The 19,977-nt window shown below is 40.5% G+C and overlaps 3 protein-coding genes across 3 annotated transcripts; all 3 read left to right on the top strand.

Moving 5' to 3' along the window:
* Positions 1–641: 641 nt before the first annotated feature.
* Positions 642–8,962, top strand: LOC131329238 (uncharacterized). Its single transcript, XM_058362330.1, has 7 exons — positions 642–2,626; positions 6,151–6,241; positions 6,544–6,701; positions 6,830–6,881; positions 6,963–7,045; positions 7,229–7,322; positions 8,011–8,962. The coding sequence occupies exons 1-7, from the start codon at positions 911–913 to the stop codon at positions 8,610–8,612; spliced, it is 2,796 nt and encodes a 931-aa protein (XP_058218313.1). The 5' UTR covers positions 642–910; the 3' UTR covers positions 8,613–8,962.
* Positions 8,963–9,828: 866 nt separating this feature from the next.
* LOC131329237 (protochlorophyllide reductase) lies at positions 9,829–12,939 on the top strand. Its single transcript, XM_058362329.1, has 5 exons — positions 9,829–10,170; positions 10,609–10,707; positions 11,105–11,642; positions 12,028–12,386; positions 12,584–12,939. Exons 1-5 carry the CDS (start codon positions 10,117–10,119, stop codon positions 12,737–12,739), a joined length of 1,206 nt encoding a protein of 401 aa, XP_058218312.1. The 5' UTR covers positions 9,829–10,116; the 3' UTR covers positions 12,740–12,939.
* Positions 12,940–14,995: 2,056 nt separating this feature from the next.
* LOC131329235 (ribosome biogenesis protein BRX1 homolog 2) lies at positions 14,996–19,495 on the top strand. Its single transcript, XM_058362327.1, has 9 exons — positions 14,996–15,091; positions 15,248–15,461; positions 15,689–15,830; positions 16,506–16,584; positions 16,783–16,904; positions 17,653–17,754; positions 18,091–18,159; positions 18,235–18,333; positions 19,071–19,495. Exons 2-9 carry the CDS (start codon positions 15,262–15,264, stop codon positions 19,206–19,208), a joined length of 951 nt encoding a protein of 316 aa, XP_058218310.1. The 5' UTR covers positions 14,996–15,091; positions 15,248–15,261; the 3' UTR covers positions 19,209–19,495.
* Positions 19,496–19,977: the final 482 nt, after the last annotated feature.

Raw genomic sequence — 19,977 nt, 5'->3', positions numbered from 1 at the left:
ATACGCTCTCACATTCCCATTTGTACTTGACTATTCAACCACTAAACGACTGTTTTTAATCATTCATCCCACTTAACATATTCCATTTTATTAGTAGGAGTATTTCACTACTGCTACTCAAGAAACAAAAAAATCCAAATAAATTTCTTCCCTAGCCCCCATCCCACTCACCGACTCACGTCACCGTTCCTCCCCTCCCATCATTCGATCTGAGTCCCTCAGGTAAAAACAAAAAGAGATATTTCGTTGTTGTAAATTTGTAAGTTTGTAGCTTATTTTGATTTTTTTTTCTTAATTTTTTGTCGTAATTTTTTGCATTAATCGTTCTTCTTGACAAGACGAATTGTAAAAATATGGACTGATGTTGAACAAATTCAAATAAAATGACACTTTAGACAAATAAGACAGTTGTTTGATAGAGTATGTTTTTATCTTTCGTGAGTTTTTTTTCCCTTTCTGTCATAATTTTTCATTTTTAAAACTCTTTTTGTCAAGATAAATAATTAATTCAAAAAATATGAAACAAATCTAACAAAAATTTAAAAAAAACGAATAAAACATACAAAACATAGGTAGAAGAAAAATAGTAAAGTTTACAAGCCCAACCAACAAGCATACGACAACATTTAAAGAAATGGTGTGCACCTCCCAAACTAAAAAGTAAAAACCCCCCACACACTTCCCCACCTTCGCTCATCCCCATTCTCCGATCCCACCACTCTCTCTCTCCTCCCTCACCCCTCGCTCTCTCTCTAAAACCTCCGCAATCCCTCCCGGGCCGATCCGCTGTCGTTCCAGAGACCGACGGACAGAGAAACAAACTTAAACCAAGAGAACACGACGGTGGCGTATTTGTAGAATTACTCAATCAATCGGGCATTTTCATTTCTCAGATGGGAATGCCCGAACGATGACCAAATCCGTCGACGAAGAGGACGACGACAGCAGCAACAACGACGAGCGCTTCCACGACTCCGTCGATCGCCTCACCCACTCCTCGTCGCCCTCCTCCTCCCCGTCCGAGGACGACGAGGAATACAACGACGTCTCCAACCACGATCTCACCAGTTTCAATTCCCCCAATTATGCGGAAAAAGCACAAACGCCTGGCTGGTTCCCGAACGGCGCCGCTTCGGACAGCAGCTACGACGTTTGGATCTCCCAGCCCTCCTCCGTTGTCGAGCGCCGCTCGCGCCTCCTCCGCCAGCTCGGCCTCAGCCTCGACCCCGTCCTCTCCCGCCGCGCCTCCCCTCCTCCTCTCTCCGATTCGGTCTTTGCCAGATCAGCGTCGGCCGATCGGTTAAATGAGGTCTCTTGCAGCAATTCTGGTAACCCTAGTTGTATTGTCCGATCGAAATCAAATGGTGAAACGTATGATCACGTGACCGAGTGCTCTCCACGTGCCCAGTGTAATAATTCTAATAGTTCTGATAATAATTCTTCCAGTGTTTGTTTTTCGCCTCGTATTCTTTCAGATAATTCGATTTTACCACCGCCTGTTAACGAAACCAGCGGTGGCGTATTTGTAAATAACCATAATACTAGTGTTAGTGTTGTTAAGTCTGTTAATGAATGTGGGAATGGATCACCGAATAAGCCGCCGACCGGGAAAATCTTCCGGCGGGTGGTGGAAGAGGTTAGGACCGATTCTCCATCCACAAGTTCGATGGCAACCGCGAGTGGTAATTGTAATGGCGAATCAAATTGTGGTTCGGTTGGTGATGGGGTTTTGGAGAATGGGTTGGTGTGTACGATTAAGAATCTTGATAACGGCAAGGAGTTTGTGGTGAATGAGGTGAGAGAAGACGGGACGTGGAACAAACTTAAGGAAGTAGGGACCGGAAGGCAGTTGACCATGGAGGAGTTTGACATGTGTGTAGGGCATTCGCCGATTGTGCTAGAACTGATGAGGAGGCAGAATGTGGAGGAGGGGAATGATAAGGGTAATGTAGATTTGGATGTGAATGGCGGTGGGAGCGGTGGGAGTGGATCGTCAAAGTTGAAAAAGAAAGGGAGTTGGTTGCAGAGCATAAGGAATGCGGCTAGTACCATGACGGGACATAATAAGGAGAGGCGGAGCAGTGATGAGAGGGATACCTCGTCGGAAAAGGGTGGGAGGAGGTCAAGCTCAGCTACTGACGATAGCCAAGATGTTTCGTTTCATGGCCCTGAGAGAGTTCGAGTACGACAGTATGGAAAATCGTGCAAAGATCTCACGGCATTATACAAGAGTCAGGAGATACAGGCTCACAATGGTTCGATTTGGAGTATTAAGTTTAGCTTGGATGGTAAGTATCTTGCTAGTGCTGGCGAGGACCGTGTCATTCATGTGTGGCAGGTTGTGGAATCGGAAAGGAAGGGTGATCTGTTAATGGATAAGCTGGAAGAGGGAAATTTGAATCTTTTGTTTGTTGCCAATGGGTCGCCAGAACCAACTTCTTTGTCGCCACGTTTGGAAAGCCATCTGGAGAAGAAGAGAAGGGGAAGGACATCCATAAGCAGGAAATCAGTGAGCCTGGATCAAATTTTGGTGCCAGAGACAGTTTTTGCACTTTCGGAAAAACCATTCTGTTCCTTCCAAGGACATTGCGACGATGTGCTTGACCTGTCATGGTCCAAGACTCAGGTTAGTTGCACACTTTGCCCCCTATTTGCTTAGATTTCCTTTTCCTTGCTGCATGTAGCATATGATAACTGATTCTCTCAAAACAACTGTATTTTATTGTTATGTCAGCCTGTCCGTTACAACATTTTGATATTTAAGTTTTTGAAATTACTTTGTGCAGCTTAGTTGCCATGCCATTTTGGAAGAAAGAAATATGTAGGTTGTTGTAGTGTCAATTCTATTCTAGGTTATTCGTATTGGCACCTTGAACTTTCGACTGGCTAGCTAAGGGCTTCACGTAAGATCTGTATGATAAAAGAAGAGGGTTAAAGAAGAGTCGATCTTCCCTGGAGTGGGATCTTTGATTCACTTGAATTTCACCCTCTTTGCTGACACAAAATAGTGTGCCATAACAAGGCACGTTAAGGGGAAAGCGAAAGTGCGCTCCTGCGCACCATTTGAAGAAAGGAGCTTTGGAAGCTAACCTTATTATTTTCATTATTCTAAAAAAGGGAAAGGGTTCCAAACCTATCTTACTAAGGTCCCGTTCCGGAAACCTTCTTAAAAAATAAGTACTTATTTTGCCACTTCTCATTCAAAAATAAAAAGGATCATTCCACAAAATCCAAATAAAAAGTTCCATTCACATTTTCAAACTCAAAAATCATGTAAATGAAAAAAAAAATCAATTTTTTTTGCACCGTATTAAAGATCTCAATGAGATCTATCAAACAAGATCCATAGTGATAGTAAAATTATTTGCGTAAACACATGAATTTTGAGCTTGAAGTTGCCTTATACAAAAAATAAGACTGTTGCTATGATAATGGGCGCCGGCGGAGGGAAATCGTACCGGCGGCCGCGCCGGGCCGTCTTCGGCCACCAGACGGCCGATCCCAGCCGTCCAAAAATTCTTAAAAAAAAAACCGAGGGGGCTTTAGCGAAAATCAACGGCATCCGAGGTGTGTAAAGGAGTGCTCGGATCAAGCACCCTATACACCTCGGATGCCGTTGATTCCAGCGATGGCCCCCTCGGTTTTTTTTTTTGAATTTTTGAACAGCTCGGATCGGCCGTCCGGTGGCCGGAGATGGCCCGGCGCGGCCACTGATACGATTTCCCTCTCCGGCGCCCATTGGTTCCTATATAAATTCTGAAAAATAAGCACCTCCTTCTTATTTTTTGGGGAACAAGCCTTCTTATTCAACAAAAAATAAGTTCTTATTTGGGTTGTGGAACACAGCCTAATAACATCGAAAGGGGCAAGCCAAAACCTACTCCTAACAAGTTACTGGATCGTATCCCACCTCTCGCTTTCAAAGTGATAAGGGCACTGCAACGCCATTCTGTGATCTTATAGTTGAGAGATAAGAATGGTGAGGAATTGGTCCAAGCCCTGGGGTATTCGGATCTCTGCCTTCTAGGTTTGCCAATCTTTTTTCTGGGTCCGATTTGGACTACTTTGAGCGCTTTAATGGTCCGCTCCTTCCTTCTTATCGCATGTTTCTTCCGGTATTCCGCCGGTCACAGGCAAACTAGGTCAGAGCTGGGCAGAGGGTTTGAGAAGAGGGTAGGGTCCTGTCCTTAAGATTCGTTGCGTGCACACGGAGTAGAAGAAGTTAGGACTCCCCTTTTCCTTGTAGGGTAGGCTGTTCTCTCTCTCGCCCGCAATCGAGTGCCCCGCAGGTTTCAACTAAGCGGGTGCGTGCATGAGCCCTTGTGCTGTACCTGCATGAGAACATCACAAAAGGACAGTGGTTGATTACCGTCTTCCTTTGATCGCTTCCATGGTCCGGGACTGCGAAGCGATACAAGATTAAGCATCATTGAGCGTACATAATAACGTAAACATGGGGAACAGTGAATGATTTCGTTTTGCTTGAAAAGTTACTCAAAATAGATGATCCCTTTGTCAAGTGGATTTTCTACAAAAATACACAACAAGTGTTACACCAACAATAAGCTCCCCTTCTTTATAGGGCATAAGCCTCGTAGTCCCATTTGTGGTACAGGCTGTACAGCTCTGTTGTTGACTCTATCAATCGCAATTTGTCTGATACTTCATCCATTGTGGCTAAAATGTACACTAGATTTTGGTCTTCAGAGAGGAGCTTTCTGCTTCCGCTCTGATAGCAGTGGAAGTGTGCACCATGATATTGCTTTCCTAATAGAACAGGACCATGGAAACTCTTTTAGCCTCGTGTACTGGTGAGGCTATGAGCACCATTAGATACAAAGTGCTATCAAGCATATAGTTTGTCTGGCAAGGTTAGGGGCTTCTGGAGATGGGGGCCTCTCTTATAATAAAGCCTATAAATTTGAGGAATGGTTGCTTCTAAGGTTGCACGAATAATATTGCCTCATGTATAACTTGTTCTCTAAAAACATAAAATTGATTATTTCTTTTGTTGTTTCCAGATCTTGGAAATTCAATTGCCTTTTAGTTCATTATGGGGTCTGAATGTACAGTAGCATTAAAATCAGAGAGATTGAACATGTAGTATTTGGATTGTCATCAAGGTTGAGGAGGTGAATCTGGCGATACCGAAGAAAATGCATTCTCATCGTGGTTGAGGTGCTGATACCAATGTAAAATTCAAGATGAAACAATAGATCATTAATTGTTACTTGTAGTATCATTGGGGTGTATGTGGCACCGACATGATATGGACACTCCACCGACACTTCGACACCCAACATGTTCAGTGACACGTTTTCAAAAATTAGTATTTTGTGATATGAATAAAAAAAAAAAAAAGGGCTCTAGATAGGAAATATGAATGTGGAACACCATATATACCAGCGTCTTTGTAATCAGTTAACCATCATCTGTTAAATGAAAATGAAAGACTTACCTAATTGGTAACTATAGTTTTATTCCATTTAACACTTTTGATGTGTCTTGAGAGTGTCCATAGAGTCACACAAGAGTGTCTGAAGCATCTTTAACGTGTCCCTAGAGTGTTCAAACAAAAAACAATGAGAAAAAGTAGGACACATTTGGTTTCACCATTTCACCGTACGACACGTCTCTAGAGAGTGTCAGTGTACGGAAACACTAGCACGTGATCTCCCATGCAAGTGTCTCTGCTACATAGATTGGGATAATTATTGTGGCCTTTTGTCCAATTTTGACTGTTGGATAATCTGATACGAAAAAATTGTGAACCGTAATGTGTGGATGAATTTGACCGCATATTATTGAAGAGGATTGAAATGCGTCACGTTATGAAAAGCTACGGTACATGGTCTCAAGTACGAGTATCGGATGTCGGTGGACATGTTAGACCTTCCTAAACTTATCTTAAGATATTGGGATTGTGTTGAAAAGGTGGCATGGGTAGAAGAACACCTTCTAAACACTTAAGCAATATTTTAACACGATATGTTTAGATGATATGTTGTACATTATTTTAGATTTGTACTTCGTTCAATTCTATTAGCAACAAATATGGAATTTATTATCACCCATCCGTGTGAAAGGCTATAAATTTTTTGTGCTTCCTAGGATGTTATTAAGGTATCTCACGATAAATTTATATTTCAGCATTTGCTCTCATCTTCAATGGACAAAACTGTGCGGCTGTGGCACTTGTCTAGCAAGTCTTGTTTGAAGAAATTTTCTCACAGTGATTATGGTAAGTAAATGATCTGTGGCACGGTCATTTCAACTCCTTGTTTGGCCTTAAGTTAATCTAATAAAATATCTTGATGAGTTTTGAACCCCTTTTTTCCAGTTATAGACACCACATCTTAAAGAATTCGGAGATAAGTCCATGCTTTCTATTTAGTAATTTCACAGAACCTTTATGATTTTAAAGAACTTTTAATTTTCTTTCCATTTTAAATTGTCTGACTTAGCCTTCTGAATTATTTTGCCCTTACTGAGTTGATTGATCTCTTAGCTAAGTATATCGTTTCTGGGATTTCCTTTGTGCAGTTACTTGCATCCAGTTTAATCCCGTTGATGATAGATACTTCATCAGTGGATCCTTAGATGCTAAGGTTCGTATATGGAGCATTCCTGACCGCCAAGTTGTTGATTGGAATGATCTGCATGAGATGGTCACTGCTGCTTGCTATACACCAGATGGGCAGGTTGGTCATGTCTAGACTGACATACTCTAATTTTATATAATCCCAATTAGGAAGGGGAGAAATGTCAAATGTATAATTTTGTGGAAGTTTTACATGTGACTCAGTGGATTTCTCTTAAATGTCTGAAGGTTGCACTGGTTGGTTCTTACAAGGGAAGCTGCCGTTTATACAACACATCTGGTATGAATTCTCTCTCTCTCCACATAATATTCTAGTCGTGTCTTATCACTGTTGCTTGAACTCTTTTGTTCTCCTTTCCAGAAAATAAATTGCAACAAAAAGGTCAGGTTAATCTGCAAAATAAGAAGAAGAAATCACATCAGAAGAAAATCACTGGTTTCCAGGTAATTTATTGGTCCTTCGTCTGTACTTTTTTAAGCACTGTGTGCTGGTATAGGAGGCAAAGAAGAATTCCTCTCTTTTCTATTCTTCGCATGGAGTTATTTACCTTTCCTACTTGCGGGGTCTTTGCAAGAAGAAATGTATGCTCATTACATTTTGTTTGCTGATTATTTCTCAATTAACAGTTTGCACCAGGAAGCTCATCAGAAGTGCTTATCACATCTGCCGATTCTCGAGTACGTGTTGTTGACGGTTTTGATCTGGTTCACAAATTCAAAGGTTAGAAAACTGAGAATTTGTATTTCTTGAACATGTAAAGCTGGTTAGAGTCTTGCAAAGTGCTCTCTTTAGACATGAACAGATGCTTCATCTTGAACTTGATTGAGTTAATGAACTCTCGGCAGAGCCTCAACGCTGGTGGCGTTGACTTGAAAGTACCTTTTACCGAAAAAAAACTCTATAAGAGGGTAGGACTTGTTTTAGCCTTTTATTTTGAGTGTTAGTTACTTCAGTTAAGTGGATGATAGCCTAGTGGGTGACAATTAAATTTGACTTCTAGACAATAGGGCGTTGCTGGCAGATGACAGACTGATGGTACTTGGTCATTATCAAGTGGCGTTCAGTCCATTATGCTTAACTTTTTCAATCAAGGCAATATATTTCGTACAAGTTTTTGACAGAGCAACTGCTTCATGCTTACCGATGCAGCTACATCTTTGTAATTTTGTCCTGGAAAAGAAGTAGAAATGTTGTAAGATCCCTCGTGGGAGTTTCTGTGTATCTCTTTGTCAATGTAATTCTTATTGCAATTTGGATTATGATACAATGACTGAGTTGTGTTAGTTCATTGACTTCATTCAAAGAATTTGTAATGGGTTTACTAGTTCGTTGTGCAATGGAGGACACCATACGAAATGTTAAGCTTTCTAGTATTCTCATACGGTAAGTTGGTGTTTCCTAATGACAGGTTTTCGCAACGCAAACAGCCAAATCTCCGCCTCCCTCTCAGCTAATGGCAGATATGTAGTCTGTGCTAGTGAGGATTCTCATGTCTATGTCTGGAAGCACGAAGGTGATTCTCGACCTAGCAGAAGCAAAGGCGTTACCGTTACACGTTCATATGAACATTTCCACTGTCAAGATGTCTCAGTCGCCATCGCTTGGCCCGGCATGTGCGATTCTTGGGGATTTCAGGACACTTTCTCAGGAGAACAGAATCATCTGCTCTGCGATCAATTGGACGGGGTCTCCACGGCGAATCATCCACCGACACCTGTCGAAGAGATTAACGGCAACGAGAATTCACCATTGGCGTCTGGATGCTCCAATAGTCCGCTTCGCGGAACCATTTCCAGTGCAACCAACAGCTACTTCTTTGATAGAATTTCGGCAACATGGCCTGAGGAAAAACTTGTTCCAGCGACCAAGAGCCGAAGTCCTCGCGTCAGTGTGGACTACTCCAATGGGGTAAACGGAAGTAGGTCCGCCTGGGGAATGGTAATTGTAACTGCCGGTCTTAGAGGGGAGATCAGAACTTTTCAAAATTTTGGATTGCCTGTTCGGATTTGAGGGGGCGAAGGGAATATTTGAGAAGAGCGTTGAGCAATCAAGGGGGCGATTTGTTCTGTTATATGTCAAGCTGGCAAAATTTGTACAGGGGGATTTCGTGAGATTTGTAATATTAGCGAGTTCGTTTATTGTTCTCTTTTGTTCGTTTGAATCGGATTTGGAAGCAGATGGAGATCCATTCCGGGTAGGCAGATAAGAAAAGAAGATAGATTGGTTAAGGGGAAAAAACTACACCGTGAATTTAGAAAGCCGATTGGATTTCTGTAATCGGGAATGTAGAGTTATGAGCATGGCAAAAAGTGTATTTAATTTAAAAATAGTAATTCTTTTATGATTTAGTATCATTTACACTTCATTTCCAGTAAACAGAAGCTATGGAGAGCCAAGGGCAGTGATATTGTCAGTGAAATGTTGCATCATGTAGATCATTTCGAATTTTGTCAAAAATCATTCAGAGCAAGTAGATGCACTTGTTGGGAGTGTTGATTTTTGCTGTCCAGAGTGCATCTACTGAGGTTTGTTTGGTTGTTGATTTTAGACTTGTTCATTTTGGATTTTGAAGGAGGTTTGAGAGGAGAGAGATTGAGAAAATGTATTAGGAACCGCGCCCAAAGCCACCAAATGAACAAGCCATTTATAATCCTAGAATTGGTAAAGTTGCATATAAGCTGATTTGGACACCAAATTTAAAATTATTCATTAGGACTTAAATGGAATTCCATGCGTTTTTTTTCTGCAGCTTCGCAAAACTGTGAATAAATACTCTTCTCCTTTCATATTGAATCCACATCAAATTCTCTAACTACGATATCGTGTGAGTAAAAGTGCACTGAAACATGGTAGTCCAGAGCATTGAAGCATATAGATTGAACTGCCGTAAAACATAACCGTAGGATTCGCTCCAGTTTGTGATCGGGTTTGAGATGAAAACCCCGTTTGTGATCGGATTCGAGATGAAAATGCCCAAACCGGACCCATGCGGCCAATAATACCAGTAGCAGTTAAATCCATGACAACAATATTATCACTTGAACAGGACATCAGTATTATCACTTGAAAAGGCAAATCCATAAAAGATGAGCATTGACCCCCACCACCACCAATCAATATCCATATCCTAATGCAAATTTTCCATGCCTAAAAGCCCATAACTCCTTGCAGAGGAGCCCCCTCGTTTGATGAGCCTAAAATATCCTCTTCTTGAAAAAGTGCACATAAATATCACACGAAATCCAAAACTCAAAGTCTGATTGGTTGTTTGGAATTGAAGTGGCAGAAGTCCTCTGCTGAAATTATCTTATCCTCTCAGCCTCTTATCATATCCAAATGACAGAAACCCATATTTTGTCATAATTTGTCACCACCTCCTTATATACCTGTCCAATGCACAGAAAGTTCCTCCAGTCACTACCACACTCCCCATCTTTCTCCTCGTCCAAACAGTCCTCTGCACTACCTTGGAAGAGGATTTTGATTGAAACCCACTTCAAATTTGAAGGTGTCCATGGCTCTACAGGCTGCTGCTCTGCTTCCTTCTGCTTTCTCCATTCCCAAAGAGGTTCATTGCCTTATGTCCGATCTATGAAACTGTTTTCAAATTGATATGCTAATCGCCACCCCAATGGGTGGTTGATGCTCTCTATATTTCGTACAAAGCTGTTTGTATGAAATTTGGCAATACTGTGTTAGAATTTGTGTTAAGAAACGATTTAACCACCACCGATCCGGTGGTTGGAAAGACCCTTTCAATTGAAAGAGTAATGCTAGGTACACACCTTCATGCACATGTCCCGGACACATCTATGTCACGAAAATGTGTTTAGAGCCATCCGATGCACGTGGGCTACACAATATAATAATGAGGATCCCACGTTCATGAGACATATCCGGACACATTTGTGCACGGAATGTGTACCTAGCATTATTCGTTTGAAAATCTGAAAACCAGTTATAAGCGTTTGAATTCGCCTAAAGGAAAATGCGTTCCTTGTCGCAGGGAAAGTGCGGTGCATCTTTGAAGGACTCTACTCCTTTTGGAATCTCTCTGTCTGACCATCTCAAAGCTGGATGCAGCTCTTATGCTTTGAGAATCAAGGTACCAACATATATCTGCAGTTTCATCTTTTAGCAAAGTACATAGAATGTATCCATTATTCCTTGAGAATTTGAAATTCGGGGAGTTTTAGAAGTCAATCCTGGATTTGGGAGAGGGCTCAAAATTCTCATTGCTTTTTATATTCATGGACCCAATTCAATGTAGTCGTAATTTGTTTGGTTGAGCTTTTAGAAAGTTATTTTTGAGAGTTGGAGTGGTAATGAGCGGAGAGAGATAGAGAGAGAGATTTATTGAAAATTGTGTCGAGAGTTGAAAGTTACTCTCAAAAAGGGCAACCAAACACAGATCTGTGTTCAAGTCTAAAATGTTTGTCAGGATTTGAAAATTTAATGGTTTTGAATTTTGATGCATAACTTCAGTTTACTTTCATCCACAGAAGGAATCACACCAAAGAAAGCTACCCCGCTGGGCTGTAAGAGCACAAGCAGTGGTCACTACTCCGGCAATTAACCAGGCCACAACTGAAGGGAAGAAAACCCTAAGAAAGGGCATTGTGGTGATCACCGGAGCCTCCTCCGGATTGGGCCTGGCCACAGCCAAGGCCTTGGCTGAAACAGGCAAATGGCACATTATTATGGCCTGCCGTGACTTCCTAAAGGCCGAAAGGGCCGCCAAAGCCGCTGGCATTGCCAAGGAGAATTACACAGTCATGCATTTGGACCTTTCATCACTTGACAGTGTTAGGCAGTTTGTGGAAAATTTCAAGCGTTCTGGCCGTCCACTCGATGTGCTGGTTTGTAATGCTGCTGTGTACTTGCCGACTGCTAAAGAGCCTACTTTTACCGCTGAAGGGTTCGAACTTAGTGTTGGGACTAACCATCTTGGACACTTCCTCCTTTCGCGGTTGTTGCTCGATGACTTGAAGCAATCTGATTATCCTTCAAAGCGGCTTATTATTGTCGGCTCAATTACAGGTATCTTGTCCGAATGTTACAATGCAGTTTATACTTAAAAATTGTGACTCCATAGCCATTTCAAATAGGAAAACTATGCATACTCAGACATCATTTCCAGAAAGTATCCGAAGTGTTATTCTGGTTGTACTGCATTCTACATACTAACATGTTAGATTCTCAGTAGCACGTACACTCCATTAAGATGATTGCAGTACTCTCACACTGCAACTTAGACATTTCTCTGTGAATTCCTGGTTCTGAAGTATTATTGCTGCTATATCAGTCCTCTGATTTCAAAATGAAGTGGTTAAGGAACCCTATTATATACATCCAAAAAACAACAAGGAACCCTTTTTACACCACTATATACTAGTTGTGATATTGTTTCTGGAACTTTTCGTAGGTAACACAAATACATTGGCTGGGAATGTGCCTCCAAAGGCAAACCTAGGGGACATGAGAGGTTTTGCCGGTGGATTGAATGGGCTAAACAGCTCATCCATGATTGATGGGGGAGAATTTGATGGTGCCAAGGCATATAAAGACAGCAAGGTCTGCAACATGCTCACAATGCAAGAGTTCCACAGGCGTTATCATGAGGAAACCGGCATCACATTTGCTTCCCTTTACCCGGGTTGCATTGCCACCACAGGCTTGTTCAGAGAGCACATCCCCTTGTTCCGGCTCCTCTTCCCTCCGTTCCAGAAGTACATCACCAAGGGTTTTGTATCCGAAGAGGAATCTGGCAAGCGACTTGCGCAGGTATAACATCTAAACCTATAGAAATCTTAAAGCACCCAAACAAAAAATAATTCACAAAAAAAGTGCATAGATTATGGATGGCCTCACACTCCAGGAGAACGAATTTAGTACTGTACTGTCACACTATATTCTCTGTGCACTTTTCCGGGTTTCTTAGAGCACTTCTTATATCAAGTTAAATTGTTGATGTCTTGCAGGTTGTGAGCGAGCCAAGCTTAACTAAGTCGGGTGTGTATTGGAGCTGGAACAAGGACTCCGCGTCATTTGAGAACCAATTGTCTCAAGAAGCAAGTGATGTGGAGAAAGCTCGGAAAGTTTGGGAACTTAGTGAAAAACTTGTCGGCTTGGCCTAAGTGAGAGCGATGTAAAGATTAGATTCTTAACACCGGACTAATCTTCGTGGTCAAGGAGGGATTCACTAGATATCGGGATCTTGTTGCGACTTGTGAGTGCAGAATTTGGCTGTGGGGGTGTGCTTTTGTGAGCAATTTTGCTATGTAAAATGCAGGACCTTTGAGTTGGAGAAATAAAATCACTCGCATTATTTTTTCTACTTCCAAATTTTGTTTGGTAGTTTCATGGGAAATATGATCTAGAAGAACTGATTATGAGCATACATAGAGATTGGTTTCAACTCAAGTTACTCTGAATTCACGATTGATGTGCTTGATATACATTGTCAGGCTTGTTTCTTAACTGCGTAAGCTTGGGAATGATCGATGACTGAGCAATCCCACGTGCCAAATCCCCACCTAGTTCAGGTGGCTGTTTCATCTAATAAAGGGTAAGCTGAGAGTAATTTCACTATTGGGAAAACGATTTTAAGCGGTCTGAGCAATGTAGAGAGAGGAGCGTTCGCAGCACAGAAGATTGCAGCAATATTGCGTAATTGGTAACGCCATATCCCTCCTTTTGTAAACAGCCCAGTGCTCCTTCTGAAAAACTTTTGTTCATTCTCGGAAAGGCCACCTATTTGTGTCCGTTTTATCAATAAAATTGCCAATAGGCTACAACCCCTTAGACGGGGTATGAATAGGGAGAGAATGGAGAAATTCCCGGGGCAAAGCAGGTGGGGGTTAAGAAGTCCACAACGGAACTAATTTGTTCTCGCGAAAAGTTTTGCAACCTCATTTCTCTCCCTCGCTAGTTTATTCGGAAAAGCTCTCAAGTTATGGCTATTCGGCATGCTTGTGTCCTGGCTAAAACAAGGAACTTATCGAGCATTGAGATTCAAGGAGACGACAAACAGGTTCTTATGCTATGTGTTACAAAGGCCCCTTGGGAATGTGCTCCCACTGTTGGACATAGCTTCAGCTTGCAATACCAAATGAGGTGTGGTTATTCTTGGCAAAACCATCAATAAGATAACCTTAACAATCACGCATAATCAGCGATATTGAAGCGCAAGAATCATTAACCATCATAGGTTCAGAGACACAATTTCATAGGACGGGTCCAACCAGAAGTGTCTCGTGCATGTTCATGATTGAAGACATTATCGTTTCTTTCGTTCCAAATAAATTGACCAACCCGCAGTGATTGCTCTACTCAATTGAATCGCATCTTTCTTAATCATTTTGGAAGCATTCAAACATTCACAGTCCGACGCATGACATACTATAATTTTGGGCACTAACACTAAAGCTTAGATCACTCCCGCGCCCATTCGCACCCAAACAACAGGTGCTCATTGATTTATCTCGGATACTTGTGACATATTTGGCAATCCTTTAGGTGGATGGACTGATTAGGTTTCGTTTTTGGGCAAGAAGATTCCTAGAAGCCCTCCAGCAAGAATGCTTAATTTTGAAGTAGCTTCACAACTCCAAATTGTTTTCCATACTGGGTGAGGGGGATTAATGAATAAAAAACACACCTATTTGACATGTCCACTGTAAAACATGTGAGTGCCATTATGTTCATTACTTGAAAGCACGCGAACATTATTAATTTTAATAATTCCTTCATTCGGGTCATTATCTTTAATAGAAAATTTTTTGAATCGGTATTTTCATCAATAATAATGAAGATCAATATAACGAAAGACCAAAATACGAGCCCCAATCATTCAAACATTTACATCCGCAATACTGTGAAACCCATTAAAATAGGATAACGGTCACTTAACTATTTTGTTAAAATCGTTTTGTATTTATTTTTAGAGCATATACACCAATGAGAGCCAAAATACCGATTAAAAAAGGTACAAAATGTATTTTACCTATCCACTTATTCCTCCCACACTACACCAATCTCTCTATCATATTCTCTTTATCCATTAAAATATCGTAAAATTAATGCAAAAGAAGAGAGAGAGAGAGGAGCTGTCTGACCCAAAAAATAGTAAACTAATCAATTGTTAGTGAATAGTGAGTTGCTAAACTTACCGAGGTACGGGAGCTGAAGCAACTCTACCGAGGTCTTTACCAAATTTGGTGCATAGTCCACTTTCGTGTTTTGAATAGGTAAAGTAGCTTAAATGCATGTATACATAGTTTGGTGTACATGCTCTTATTTAACATTAGAAATTGAGTAGGGTTGGGTATTTCATTTCTTCATTTTTAATTTTTGTAAAACGGACAAGGAGGGGTCAAACTGCAATAGTCAAATGCTACAGGGTAAAATATGTGAAACTAAAGACATAAAACCCGTCAGCCCTAGATAACAAAATCGAACAACAAAGCTCAGCAGCTCCGGCCAAACTGGTACCCTCTCTCTCTCTCTCTCTCTCTCTCTCTCTCTCTAGCATAGTATATAAGTCCTGGGTGATTTCAGTAATGCAACACTTATTCGGTAATAAGATTCAACATTATTCTGGATTGAACGGTTATTCCTATCTTTCTTGTTCTTTCCCATGTTAGATCACTGAGAAGCGATGGGAGGAAGAAAGCGGAAACATAGCGAAGCGGAGGCTGCTGCCCCTGTAAAGAAGGATGAAGCTGCTCCGGAGAGACCTAAAAGAACACTTTTGGGTTGGAAAGATAAGGTTGGAGAAGAGAAAGAAAGTGATTCAAAAACAAATTTTAGAAATAAAGAGAAGGTTTTGGTCACTTGTTCGCGCCGCATTAGTTACAGGTTGAAATTTGATTCCTCTGCTTTTTCCCTTATGTTTTTACATGTTGAAAATGAGAACCTTTAATCGGGGCATTGGTCCATACACGGGGCTTTGTCCCGTTTTCATTCGGCCCCTGCTAGTGGACGGTGGAATAGGTGCCCAGGGTTATTGAAAAGTGATTGGGTTATTGAAAAGTAATTTTTTTTAAGTCCATGATTATATGATTTGGGAATTTCATGGTATTCAGGTATCGGCATTTGATGATGAATGTTGTATCGCTTTTGCCCCATTGTAAGAAGGATAACAAGGTTGAGTCTAAAGAAAGTAAAGGTGCAACTCTGAATGAGCTAGTCGAGCTAAAATGCTGTTCTTCGTGTATGTTTTTTGAGGTAAGTGCTTCTAAATGTTTTGTTTCTCGTGTATTTTCTGGTGAGATTCGATCATTTATCTATGATTACTCGTGTACTGCCCTTCGAATGAGTTTCAAAGCTAATAACTCCTTTGTTGGTCTATGACCTGACCTAGTAAATCCACAAACTCGATTCGATTATTCCTTCTTATTCTGACTAAGCCTAAGCATCTAAACTGTGATTGCCTTCTTATAACCTATCAACTTTTAACCAATCAATCAGAAAGATGAATCTGAGAAACTGAAATAACTGAGTACCGCAACTTGTTATCTCCATCCACTGTGTTTTGTGATCTATGTTGTAAGTAGTGCCTCTTAATGTTTATCTCCCTCCACTCCGTTCTCACTGTTTGTTTGGTGTAGCTATACTTGCTTCATTACCGACTTGTTACCAAGCGAATCAGCAGACTATGCTTTTGGAGTTGCATTCATGAGTTTTTTCTCTCGCTTTTTTATCGTGATTGTAGGTTTTTGTTGTGTTTAATAAGTTTGGGTTCTGATATAATATAGGGTTACTGTGATTGTGAATGTATGCCTGAAAATTGAAACATGTAGGAGTTTTGAAAACGGATGAAATAGAGCATGACTTTAAGATATAATGTAGTTTTTTCATCGGGTGGCAGGTTGCTTACAATTTTATTTTGTGAAATTTCAGTGCAGAAAACAGAAAGACCTTTATCTATGGATGGCAAAGTGTCCTAATGGACCATCGGTGAAGTTCTTAGTTAATGCTGGTAATTCTTTAATCGATTCTGAGTGATCTTTGGCAAAAGAGATTGGTATTTCCTTAATATATATTCTGTTGATCATTCTGCGTCTGTTTTTGTGTCCTTCCAAAATCTGTTCTTGGGTGGACATTTGTTTTTCCTTTTCTCTCGCTTGGAACATTGAGAGCAATTGCCTAATGGTGCTTGTTTGATTTGTTTATCTAGTGCACACCATGGAAGAATTAAAGCTTACTGGAAATCATCTGAAAGGTTCACGCCCTATTTTGACTTTTTCAAATAATTTCGATAAGCCCCACTGGAAACTTTTGAAGGAGATCATCATGCAGGTATGTTTATCTTCCATCCTCAAAGACAAACTAATACTGAAAACCATGAAATTGTTTCTTTTCATGCATGATATTTTATAAGTCAGAGATCTTTTTGCCAAATATTGAGAGAAAAATTTCGACCGAGGTGAAAAGATAATGAAGAGAATTTGATCCTAAGTGCAGAGGGTAGTTGAGTGACTGGAGGCACTCCTCTTTGAAGTACAAGCCCAACTCATAATATTGCTAAATTGGTTTGGTGTTTTGTTTTGCATACTTCTTTTTGTATTTACACTCACTTCGTTTTTTGGGGAGTTCGTGTGTATTCATACGATGTTTATATTTTAATCCTGTATCTGCCTCGGGCAATCGTTGGTTTGAGTCCTGTCACCTGTGGTCTCATATATGTCCAGAGTAATGTCATTATAGGGCATTTAAGATGTTCATATTTCAAAATTATGTTTTGGATGTCTTCTCATGCTAGGCATCTGTCCATATGGTGCAGTGTGACAACGCTAAAGATATACTGCACCGGCTTTATAATACAATTTTGAAAGATGGTAAATTTTGTGAGAAATTCTAATAAATTGCTCACCATACATGCCCCATTTTAAATTAATTTTTGTCTGCTCTAGTGGGCATCTGCACTCTTTGGATGTTGGCTTGACCTTTAGAAAGATGAGGTTACATATCACGTATCTCTTCAAGTTTCTTAGCTTGTTATTCTAACAATCTGTTGTATCTTTATTGTTCTTTTCCTTTTGGCCAGATATTTGGAGTTCCTAAGGATCACCGGAAATCAAAACCTTATCATGATCACGTATTTGTTTTCTCAATTGTTGATGACCACATATGGTTCCGGAATTATCAGGTTGGTTAAATTTTGCTTGTGAACAATGTTGTATCGAGTAAAATCATGGTGTATTCAAATGCTGGCAATCCAAAATTTTGGCACCAACGTTGTACCCTTGCATACGGTTGAAACAGCCATTTTTGTTACATTTATAAGGGTTATCTTAATATGCAATATGTCAGTTCTGGATTTGGTTTTCTATGAGACTGTGTGCAATGCTCTAAAAGTTGCTAAGCGCCAGTCGAGCGGGCGGTCACCTCCAAGCAATTAATAGGATTAATCGCTGTGTGTCCGACTGTTTACTTTTAATAGAGCTATGATACTGATGGTACTTTTCTTCACTTCTCAAAACAGATATCTGCTCCTCATAGTGAAATGGACAAAGTGGACCGAGGTGGCCTGGATAAAATGACCCTTGTTGAGGTTTGCATTGATGACATCCTATTTTGAGTTCAATTTGTGACAGGTTGATTTCAAATATGTTTTCCAATCGTATAGGTTGGTCCAAGATTTTGTTTGAATCCAATCAAGATATTTGGAGGCAGCTTTGGAGGCCCAACACTGTATGAGAATCCGTTTTACATTTCCCCTAACCAGGTAAAGGAGATTTTCATTCGTTTTAATGGTGTCTAGAAGCTGCAGATTTAAGTGCTATTGCTATGATTTACATGGATTGGGAAGTTACTATAACTCCAGATGGTTCTCTTGTATATATCATGGTGAAGATGAAATCAAAATCGCTAAGCCAAAGAAAGATAATGGAGAGTTGACCAAAATGGGGAAGTCTAAGAGCATGTACACCAGTTGTGAGCAAAAATGCCTATGAACATTGAACAGTACCAAAAATTTACTTTACCTATTCATATTCACCTCCCACACTGCAGCAGCCTCCCTACTTTACCTACCCACACTGCGCACCACCACTGCCGACCTAGCCACAAGGAGAGAGAGAGAGAGAAACAATAGAATTTTACTTATACCTGTGCTACACTACATCGGCAAAAATACCGAACGAAAATACCAAATGTATTTTACCTTTTGCTTTACCTATTGTGCTATACCCCAGTTTTCTCACTTTGCATAGGTAAAGTACCTAAGATTCGGTGTTTAGCTAGTCTTGTGTACATGCTCTAAGCACTCTAGCAGTCTAGCTGAGAGATGATCTAAATTGATCCAACAAAGACGTCAAACTAACTTGATATTGGAGTGATTAATTTGGTGGATTGATGCATCTTTTCTGTTTTGGGGATGTTGCAACTCATTTTGATGCGTCATTTTTTTTTTTGTCTGCTCTCACTAATGGTTTCGTCCCATACTCTTTGCCATGTTTTTAGATTCGTGCGCTAGAGAAGAGGCAAAAGGCTGGTAAATATGCAAAGAAAGTTAAAGCCAAGAAGAGGAGGAAATTGCATGAGCTATCAAATCCCCTGGAGCCTGATGAGTTTGCAGATATGTGGAAAAATGATGATTGAATCAGCCAAGTATGAACGTTGTTGTCATCAATCTTTCTGACAGTGTTCTCTTTTCTGATAGCAAGTTTTTCTTTTGCACTAGATTACCTTATATCCAACATGAGGTGGACATTTTGGATTGAGCTGTTAAAATGCCTTAGAAGGCTTCAGTTTTGGCCTTTTGAATATGTTACATTTTCATGTGATTTTTTCCTTCCAAGGGTGAAAAATACTCTAGCTTCTCTTTGATCTATAATGTACTTCGGATACATAATTAATCTTGCTGAGAATTTGAGTATCTTTGGTTACCTTTGCTTTGTTTCCGCCGTAACTTATTGTGCTCTTAGTGGAAAGGGTTTCTCATATCACCATCACATCACGTCTATATGGTTGCCATTCACTTTACGCAGTAAGAGAAGCTCTCTTCACCCAGGCGTGGCTAAACCTGTTTATTGTACGACCTTTTGATTGTGCAAAAGTGAGATGAAATCGCCATTTTGGAGTTGTTTTTTTTATGGCATCGGCAGTTCGTATGAGCGAGCAAAAGCAACGTGACTTACAAGCATTCACGATCGGGATTGGCTTTCATTGGTGTAGGCATTTTGGAATTGTTTTTCTATTTCGTGGCTACTTTGGATTGGCTCTGTTTTTAGTTGCTTTAAGAAGAGTTGATTTAAAACAAACTTTGAAGTTCGTTTCAGGTCTGCTGGTTCTGTTTTGGGACAGTTTAACAAGGTGCCTAGATCAATTGCTTTCGTTCTATTCTTCTAAGTGTAGTATCATATTAACC

This window comes from Rhododendron vialii, chromosome 6a (assembly GCF_030253575.1).
Source record: "Rhododendron vialii isolate Sample 1 chromosome 6a, ASM3025357v1".
NCBI lineage: Eukaryota > Viridiplantae > Streptophyta > Magnoliopsida > Ericales > Ericaceae > Rhododendron > Rhododendron vialii.
Note: the sequence above shows the minus strand (reverse complement) of the source record. Positions and strands in the feature narration are given on the sequence as shown.